Source organism: Lipotes vexillifer, unplaced genomic scaffold (genome assembly GCF_000442215.2).
Source record: "Lipotes vexillifer unplaced genomic scaffold, Lipotes_vexillifer_v1.1 scaffold916, whole genome shotgun sequence".
In the NCBI taxonomy this organism is placed as follows: Eukaryota; Metazoa; Chordata; class Mammalia; order Artiodactyla; family Lipotidae; genus Lipotes; species Lipotes vexillifer.
The window spans coordinates 224183-234182 of record NW_006798383.1 but is presented as its reverse complement, the minus strand read 5'-3'; the positions used below and the strand labels follow the sequence as shown (position 1 = coordinate 234182).

General features: G+C 57.4%; 1 protein-coding gene across 1 annotated transcript; it reads right to left on the bottom strand.

Annotated features, from left to right (window-relative positions):
- Positions 1-4422: 4422 nt before the first annotated feature.
- NKX2-3 (NK2 homeobox 3) lies at positions 4423-8020 on the bottom strand. Its single transcript, XM_007470323.1, has 2 exons — positions 7504-8020; positions 4423-6011 (listed from the first exon to the last, which is right to left on the bottom strand). The coding sequence occupies exons 1-2, from the start codon at positions 7862-7864 to the stop codon at positions 5275-5277; spliced, it is 1098 nt and encodes a 365-aa protein (XP_007470385.1). The 5' UTR covers positions 7865-8020; the 3' UTR covers positions 4423-5274.
- Positions 8021-10000: the final 1980 nt, after the last annotated feature.

Sequence of the window (10000 nt, the reverse complement as noted above, 5' to 3'; positions counted from 1 at the left end):
AAGCCTGTGTGAGAGGGGTACGCGGCGCCGGGCGCCGAAACACCTGCGCCGCCCCTCACGGTTCCGAGGCGCCCTCCGTTCACGTGGAGCAGGCGGCGGCAGAGCACTGAACTCTAGTCACCGAGAATCCGCCGTTCTCCCCCGCCCCTCGAGTTGGGAGAAGGCGCCCGGGACTTCCCCCCGGAGCCATAAAGCGGAGGAGGAGGCCTTGAACCAACCCACCTCCTGCACGCGAAGCTCTACAGCCAAGAGCCCGCCCACCCGGCCCCACCCCGGAGACGCCCGGGAACCGCCGGACGCTGGACGCCGAGGAGACTTGCCCAGAGGAGCTAGGTTTCCTTCCCGACCCTTTCCTCCCTGCAGCATGGGTTAGAGGGGACTCGCGGCTCCTCCTGGAACCTCTTTTCACCTCTCCCTTCGGTCGAATTCCCCAGACCCTGCCAAGGTCGAAGCCTCTGATAAGTTGCAGGCCCCGCCGGGTGCCCCCTGCCCTTGGCTTACCAGCCATGGCTCCGACCCGCCTCTGTGGTGTCATGAGCCTTCAGTGTTGGGGTTCCGAATCCTCGGGCCCGCCCCGCGCTCCCCGCGCATCTGGGAGTGCCCCAAGGGCAGTCCTGGGCTTCTGAGTTATACACAGCGCCTAGCACCGGCCTGCCCTATAACATGGATGCAATGCCTGATGCGTACCAGACACTGCACTAAACTGCTTTTACATGGATCATCTCGTTTAATTTTCAAAGCCAAGGTGATTGGTTCATGAGCATTTACACACATAAGCATTAATTGACTTGTTAACATTTGTGTGTTCTACCTTAAGAAAAAAAAACCTACGAGAGAGGCGCTATTAAGCATATACCCACTTTATAGAGAAGAAAACTGAGGTTCAGAGTGCTCCTTACTCAAGGTCTTTACTGCTGTTTGTGGTGGCGCTGAGATTGGAATAGAGGCAGCCTGATTCCAGAGTCCATCCTCTTAACCCCTCAAGATTAGGCTCTGCAGAAAGAAAAAAAAATGCTGGCCTTCTAACACCTATTCCACCTGCCCCACGAGTAGTGCCTACCCACTCCTTGAACCCAATGTGACACCAGTCACTGGGTAGGGAGGGATTATCCCTTTTCTCTGCATTAGAGCTCAGAAACCAGAACCCAGAGGGACGATTTACTTCACCCACTCAATGTCTCACAGGTCATTAGAAGGCTTGTCTGGATTTTACAATTCCTCCTGGCTCACAGGACAATCAGTGAAGCAGTGGTTTGGGCCTGGGGGGTGTCTTTTCCCCTAGAGAGAGAGCTCACGGAAGAGGTAGCTGTTAGTTGAGGGTTTTCACCCTCTGATAGCCAAGGCACTGGAACCCCAGCAACTGAGCTGTAGGGAAATCCTTCAGTGAAGAGATGAGAGCTATTTATACCCAGAGATTGCAGGATCTGGAAAAGGGTAGGGAGCAGGGAGGGGGCTGGTCCTGACTGGCTTTAAGTATCTCAAGACACGCAAACTGCGCAGGAACCAATCCACAGAACCAGCTCTGTTTCCTCTATGAGAATCACACGCCTTTTTTCCAGAACAGGAGGGGATGGATGCAAAGTGAAGGAAGATTAATTCGGGCCAGGAGGAAGCCAGGCAAGGAAGGTGGGGATCCGGCGCTGGGGAGCACTTTGAGGCCACAGCCCAGCAGGATACAGATCAGGAGGGAGAAAAAGGGGTGGCTTACTTAGGAAACCCCCTGCGGAGCTAAGGCCGTCTGCTCCCTGGAGCCTTGGGTTCCTAGCGCGCACGCGCTGGTCTTGGAAGTGAGCGCTCCCCGTAGGGCAGCATCTTTATCACCGACCATACTCCTCACTTAGAGAATGTAGGGGAAGTCGAATTGGGTCCCAGATGCAGGTCCCAGATTAACCATATACCTCCCAGTTTTCCACCCCACCCCCGCCCCACCCTGCCCTATCCCTGCGTCTTCCCTAACCCTAAACTTTGTGTCTTCCTCTCAACGTTATCACCAAGTCCTCAGCCTCCTTTCCTAGGTTTTGAGCTGTAGGGCAAGGGGCAACAATCCCTTGGGGAAGCTGTTTCCCCGGTGGCATTACGGGGTACCCAAGGCCGGACCTTCCTCTGGGATGGAGATAGGCTGCACATCTTCCGCAGACGGTTTTAGGTGTTCTGTCTCCGCCCAGGTGGGCCAAGAGTCTAGCTGTTCATCTCGCTTGCAGCCAACACCCAACGCGAAGTTCCCCACCACAGGGGCCATCCGCATTGGGGAACGCGGTGCTTATGGAGGCTGGCCTCATCATCTCCTACTGTGTTATCTGTCCTAGAGGGAAAAGATGCCAACCTGGCCCCCTACGATCTCACTAGGCCCTCACGTGGAGAAAGAGAGACAAATAAATCTTTGCATGACACTAAGTTGTGATTTTGGAAAGTACCTAAGACTCTGGTGGCACATATTAGGGAGTGATTACCCCCACTTGGGTGGTTCAGGAAAAAACCCTGGCCTTGAAGGAGGAGTAGGAGTTCACCAGAAAATTGGGGGTATTAGAGCATCCCAGACAGAGGAGAGGACATGTGCAGAGACATGGAGCCTGCAACGGCAAAGCGCTGCTTGGACTGGCTTCCTTTTTGTCATTCAGGCATCGGCTTAAATCTAATCTCCTCAATGTGGCTTTCTCTGACCACCTACTGGAAAAGAACCCTCCCTCCAGTACTTGGTTCTCTTTCTTTTTCAGAATTTGTCGACTACTAATTTTTACGTTTGTTAGCTATCTCCCCGCCACATAACACTCCTTCAAATAAACTTCCTAAGCCTACGGACACTGGTTTTTTCACCGTCCCCAGCGGCCAGAACAGTGAAGTGAACATATAGTAGTAGTATCAATATCAGTGAATACTTTTGAATAAATGGATGAATGAATGAATGAGTCCGAGGCTGCAGAAACGTATTAGGAAGCAAGAATTCCCTCCATGCTCTTAGCTTAAGAAACTCAAGGAAAGATAATAGCTCCAGAAGGAGGGCTCGCTAGGAAGGGGGTTTGGGACGTCACGGTGGTGAAAGCGGTGGTGGGAGGCGGTGTTCCAACTCCAGTTTGGCTTGCGAGAGGAGGGAACTGGCGGCGAGGAGCTGAGGGACCCGCAGTCTGGTGCGCTAACTCACGCCTGGCTCCAGGGTCTTTCTGCCTCTAGAGAGGCAAGGGGAGGGCGGGTCTCCGCCCTCCAGGCGCCCCCTTTCCAGCCTCCCGCTAGACCCTTTTGGACGCGTCCAAGCCTCATCCTGGGCGGTCAGTGGGTTTTGGTGGATTCACTTGCCTGCCTGCCTCCCTCTCTCCCCTCCTCTTTTTTCTTCCTCCTCCTCCGGGGCTCTGCAGCTCCCCAGCCCGGGTACCGCAGCAACCTAGCAGCCCCCGCCCCCTCCTGTAAGGGCGAAATTGCTAAACTTGTAGCAATAATGACCCTGCATTCAGGCCGCCGGCTCCCGCTGAACGTCTCCGCGCCCCGGCCGGCCCGGCCTAATCAGCGCGCCCCTCCCTGCTGCCCGCCCAGCCCCCGTCCCCCCTTGCCGCCCCCTCCCCCAGCGCACAAAAAGTGGGGAACAAAATCCCCGCGCATTTCTCCGTCCCTCTGTTGAGCAGACTGCTGCACAAAGCCCCCGCTCTGGGAAGCAATGGGGAGCTCGGGAGGGACGTCAATCCCGACGCGCTGGGGTTTTTGTTCGCGCAGGGGACTTCGCCTTCCTACCACACCTTTTGTTCGGGACTCCAATAAAAAGCCATTCTTTCCGCACCTTCTCGGCCCGGAGCCGCCTTTCAGCAAGGCCCGGCCCCACAATGGCGCGGCGCGCAGAGGCCTCCCCATTCACCCTCCTTGGCACGCTCACAATCGGCCGTGTGGCAGCACAGGCCTCGCACAGGCATTCTGCGCAAGTGACAAGGAGCCGCATAAAGCCGCGGCCGCCGGGGGAGAAGGGAGGGCGACCGAGGGGGAGAACTCGGCCGCGGCGGGGCACAGCGCCCCCGGGCGCGCTGGAAGCCTGGGCGGCGGCCGCAGATGCAGCCGCCTTCGCGCCGCCTACGCCTGGGCCTGGGGGCGAGGTTTCCCTTTACCCTGGCGACCCTCGAGGCGGGGCAGAGTCTAGGCCTTGATCTAACGCAGGCCCAGATACTAGCCCAAGCATCTGGGTGAAACTTGGGGGGATTACAAAGCCCAGACGTCAAAAGGTCCTGAGTCTCCGACCTGTCCTCCCTACAACAGTAAAGAGAAATTAATGAACAAAGCCTTGGAAACCGGACTTGCAGCCTAGGGGCTGAGGCAGGGGAGACCAGGCCTACAACCATCCAGGGGGAACTGTTTTTCCTGAGTATCTTTTCCTTCCCCGCCCGCCCTGTTAAAGGATCCCTCCCCACTCTTGTGGGCTAAACAAAGTCTGTAGCCGGCCAACGGTTTGAAAATATTGCACCTTGTTTATTGACTCCTGTAGTGTATGGCAGCGGGTGTGTACATGGCGTGTGGATATAGTTTTATATATATATATATATATATATATATTATATGTGCTGAACACAGAATACGAAACAGAAAGGAAAGCCGGTAACACCTCCGGTGGGCCACCAGTTCCCGGATTTGTTCAGCCCCCCAGCTTTTGATCTCGCTCCACTGGTTTTTTTCGCAGAGTTCTACACCCCCCTGACAATCTGGAGATCCAGGCCGAGGTATCTGGTGCGGAAGGCAGGCAGTTGGGAAAAGGAAAATGGACTGTGCTGTGGTACGCCGGCCCCGCAAAGGGGGCAGAGGGTCGGTAGGGCCTGGGGATTTCTCAAGCCACGACGCCCATTTTTCTCTCCTTCATGCTTTTCTTGTCCTTGAGTTCTCCGCCAGCGCTTCGCGGCGGCCGCGGGAAGGCTGAGGGAGAGAAGCCCGAGGGAGAGAAGCCCTTCTTGCTCTGGGAGAACCGAGCGGCAGCCCGAATCTCAGCCTCTCGCACTCCTTTTGGGGCCAAGCTCGGGGCCATCCAGCACCCAGCACCCAGCCGGCGTTTCTGCCTCAGAGACAGTCTTCGTGACCACTCCCGGGCATCCTCTTCGCCCCTGAGCCCCCTTCCCCAGGCCTCGCGTGAGCTGCGCTCCGGGGCTCTGGGGAGCGAAACGTGTGTATATATATATTTATTTATTTATTTATTTATTTATTTTTATTTAACGAGGGGACCTGGCCCTTCCTTGGATCCAGCCTTTCTCGCGCTTCAGTCCCGCGGCGCCAGGCTGCGGTGGGGCGGCTGCCGCATGACCCGCCCGGTCCCTACCAGGCCCGGATGCCCTGCAAGGTGCCCTGCGCGCACGCGGCCCCGGCCGCCGCACCCTGGTGTAATGGCTGCGCGCCGCCGCCGCCGCCGCCGAAGCTGCCCAGGTTGCTCACGTTCACAAAGGGGCCGCCTCCGGCCGCACTGCAGGCGGGCTGCATGGCCGAGGCCGCCGCGGAGGCCCCGCCGCCGCCTCCACCGCTTGCCGGGTACGTACAGCCGTAGCTGCCGCTGTAGGCCGCAGCGGCGGCGGCTGCAGCAGCCGCGGCTGCGGCGGCGGCTGCCGAGTTCCCATAGCCATAGGCGGGGAAGCTGTTGTAGGAGTAGGCGCCCGCGCCCACGCTGTAGGGCGCGCCGTAAGCTGGCGCGCTGGGCGTGACGCACGGCTTGCCGTCCCGCACTAGCACCGGCACTGCCACGCGGCGCGGAGGCGGCGGAGGCGCGTGCGCGCCCAGCTCCAGAGACTTGTCCTGCCGCTGTCTCTTACACTTGTACCTGCGATTCTGGAACCAGATCTTCACCTGCGTGGACGTGAGCTTCAGGCTGCTGGCGAGGTGCTCGCGCTCGGGGGCCGACAGGTACCGCTGCTGCTTGAACCTGCGTTCCAGCTCGAAGACCTGGGCTTGTGAGAAGAGGACCCGCGGCTTCCGGCGGCTGCGTGGTTTCGGCCTCTCGCTCTCCTCCGCTGCCTTGCAGTCTCCGGCCGCCTCCAGAGGCTTCTTCAGCTGGCAGCTTTCTGCGGAAGAAAAACAACAGCGTCCTTTAATTGTTCCCGATCTCACCGCGGCTCCGGTCCCGGAGCACTGTGGCCCCTTTGGGTGGCAGCGCGGAGCGTGCGGTAATAACTGCTTGGACTTTTGGGAAAGTTTGTGGCTCCTGACGCCGTGGGACCCTGCGATAGCCCAAGGCCCCTCACAACGCCCTTGGCGGGTGGAGGCACGTTCCGTGGGGAGGGGTAGTTAGTGCGCGTTTATTTAGAACTTGAGCATCTGCGAGAGATTACCCAGTATTAAATGTGTGGCTCGGCGTGCTGATGATTATTTTCAGGATGGAAGTTTGCAACTCCATAATAACTATAGTATTTGCAAACTCGTTTGCCTTCCACTGAAGGTGTAGCTGAAGGTGTGAGACATGTTGGTATTTGGGAGCCGGTATGCGTGCGTTCTGCGAAAATCTTCCTGCTCGTAAATGTCTGAGTGTAACGCTCATGTATTGCCCAGGGACAGTTTTTTACTTTTAAAAGCCTACAGGCCCACAGCTAAATGTATGCCTGACGACATCTGTATTACCTTAGAGAGAAAAAGAAATTTGATTGATTTAGACAGTTTCATGTCGATTTTCGGCCCAGGGGAGCTGTCAGAGCACAGGCCTTGGCTTCCACATCAAACCTCCTCTTAGGGAAGGAGATTCTTTGGCTCTCTCGCCTCAGAAACAAACACTTCCTTGGAGGCTTTATTCAGTTGTCCTATTTCCCTACCCAATTCACCTCGCGTCCTACTTGAGCAGCCAGGATCTAAGTTCGGCGCGTTTTTCACTCAGCCTGAAGCCCCACAGCCTGGGACACAAAGCAAAACGTTAAGAATTTTCAAAAAAGTCTGGTGCCTCAGGGGTGTGAGTGCGGAATGGACTGTGTTCCCACGCACTCTCCCAGCATCCCCTCCCTCTCTGCCGGGTGCCATGGGTGCGAGGACGCTGAGTTCCAGGCGGAGAAGTGAGGAAACCACCCAGCTGAACTCTACCGAAGTTCCTGCGCCCTGCGGACACTAGGCACACAAGCTGCTTCGACTGTCTTTTCCAAGAAGAGGGAGCGGCTGCCCTGGCCTCAGAAAACTCGTCTCACGCTAGAGAAAAAGTGGGAAGAGTTCAGGCTCGTGCCCCTCTAGCTCTTGGGAAGAGCAAAAATACTGAGTTGTCAGCACCCAGCAGCTGAGCCCATGTTGCTTATCACCATCAGGGCAGCAGTAACTATTTTCCCTTCCCTCCGGGGCTGCATCGCCTCCCCCCTCTGGGGGGAGTAGTTGGTGGAGTCACCTTGTCTTTCTCCCTCCGCCCTGGCTCCCTTGCAGGCACCTGCGCTTTGCGGAGCTGTCGTTGACCAGGGCCAGGGCATGACCCCAGCCAGGGGCTAACGGGGCGGGCAGCCGTGCTGGCGAGGTTTGTGGGCTGTTTGCGGGCACCCCGCCACTGCTCCAGATGTGCGGGTGCGTTTCCTTTCCCCCTCTACTCACTTTGGCTCCGGTCCCTCAGGACCTCGGGCTCCTCTTCATGTTCCTTAGGCCCGCTGCACGAGTCTCGCAGGACCGTGTGGACATAGCTCTGGGGGCAGAGCCCCGAATCCCCGTGGCCATCGGCTGTAGCTAGTGAGTTCAAATAGGACAGTTTCTCTCCCTCTTCTTCCTCGTCCTCCTCCCCTCCGTCAGAAAATTGCGTCCCCTCAGCGGCGGCCAGCATGCAGGGCGCCGAGTGGAAGTGGTGCTCCAAGTCCGCCTGCAAGTGCGCGCTGTGGAAATGCTGTTGCTGCTGCTGCTCCAGATTCAAAATGTCTTTGACTGAGAAAGGGGTGGAGGTGACCGGGCTTGGTAACATCATCAGGGCCACTTAATTGTCCAGTCCAAATACTCAATAAATCCCGGCGGGGGCGGGGAGGCAGCGCGGCGGCTCCAGCTCTCCTTCTGGACTCCTCCGCTGCTGCCGAGTCGGGCTTTTGACAGACGCGGTCCCGCTCCAGTCTAAATCGCCTCCATTGGTCGGGACGTGGGGGTCTGGGTTTTGTTAAAGCCACTGAAGGGACTGGGGCCGGGGCTGCGAAGCCTGAGTCCGGGGGTCTTACGTCACGTCTGGGGCGTGGCTCTCGCTTCGACCTCCCTCTCTATTGGTTCCAGCTCCTGTGGACCACGCCCCTCCGCAGCCAGTGAGTGTGGGTGCTGTGGAGCTACCAGAAATAGACAAGGACTAGTATAAAGTCGCAAAGTCCTAGTAGCTGTGGGCGAGGCTGCACTGCCTGGGGTACGCGAACTACCGATTCCCACCCAGACTGGCCGCATCTTCCCGGGCAAAGCCAGTTCTGGGAGGTTTCCTGTCTGAGAACCAGCTACCAGGAAGGATAGCCCAGGAGTGTGGTTTTTCCAGATGCTGCGGGGGCAGGAAAACTTCCTGGCTTGTAAATACCCGGCACTGGATCCCCAAGGAGATGGAATGTTTATATATATCTATGGATGGGCGACGTGTGCGTTCTCGCCTTGTTGACTTTGCTCAAGCTGTTCCCTCCACTCGGAATGTCTTCTCCGCCCTTGTCTCCACGACAAGCCTGTTCTCCGAGGCTCTGCTCAAATGCCACCTCCTCCAAGGAAGCGCTCCCTCGTCGCCTAGCCGGAAGTCATCTCTCTCGCATCTGAACTTGCAGCTCGTGCTAGTAAAGGACATTCGTGTCACTTATCACTTCCCGCCTAGTACTATAGCTATACTGTCTGCCTGGTCTCCCTGGGTAAACTATGAGCCCTCGAGGGCAGGGCACCGGTAGCATTGGCTCTTGTAGCTTTTCCAGCGGCCGCACTAAGCAGGTATGTGAGAGACAGGATGATGGAGCCATTACTGAATTTTGTGGACTGACAGCTCTTGGTTTGAATCCTGGCCTAGTCAGTGTATGGCCTTGGGCGTTTCTAAGCCTCAGTTTCTTTGTCTACAAAAAGACAGTAATACCTTCTTCAGGGTTGTTGCCAGGGATAAATGAGGCAAAACATGCCAGGATTTTCATGCGGGCCGCATGTTAGTGCTCAATACACGTCATCGACTGCTATTCTGCATCAGCGGTCAAGCAGTATTTGTTGACTGCATTGGTGATGACATGGCTGGAGTGCCTCACACATTGGGTGGTTTCATAGGGTCTTGAGAGCAGAGTCTGTCTTCACAAGGGAGGTGACCCAGCCATGGAGGCCGTCTTTTCCGCCTATTGAAATCAGGCGCCTTGGTCTAGGCCTTGACCCTCGGAGGCATCTTTCTAATTTCTCCAACCCACACGCCTTCTGGCGCCCTCCTAAGGCCCTGGTTGTTTTGTGGGCGAATCTATGGGGTCCCCTGTGATTCTGGAAACCGCGCTGGTGGAGATCATCTTCCCGCACAATAGGCATTCGCTCGCCACCACATCTAGCCCAGTGAGGAGCAGCAGGCGCTGCTCTGAGACCTGCAGAAAAACCTGTGCGCAGTGCTGGCCTTGAAATAATAGGGACCGATTCGGCCCAACCGTGGTGCCCCTCATCTGGCCCTAAACACCCCAAGCATTTTTTGATAGTCAAGATAGTGGCGCTGGGGGAGCACTAGCCTCAGCTAGAAGGGGTAGGTGGAAGGTTTAGGGACTGTGGACAACACCTCCCGGCGGCAGCAGACACGGGATGGGAGTGGGGGCGAGAGCGGAGAGCTGTCGTGGGAGGAACCCCGCAATAGCGGGAGCGGTGGGTGCCCAAAGCTGAGAAGAGAATGAACAGCCAGTCGGGAGGGGGGAGAGGCGGGGCTGTTCCGGAGGGAGCGGAAATGGTGCGGGGAGTCAGCCCCCGGGGCCGCCTGGGGAGCTGGGATTCAGCGTGGGCCACGTGCGCCCGGGAGTACTTAGGTGGCAGCGGCCCGCAGGCTGTTGGGAAGACCCTCTGTGAGACGGCCTTTGCGCCGGGAGGACCATCCCTCAGCCACAAGGGCGCCCGGTGCCTTTCCGCTTTGAATTCTGAGACTATT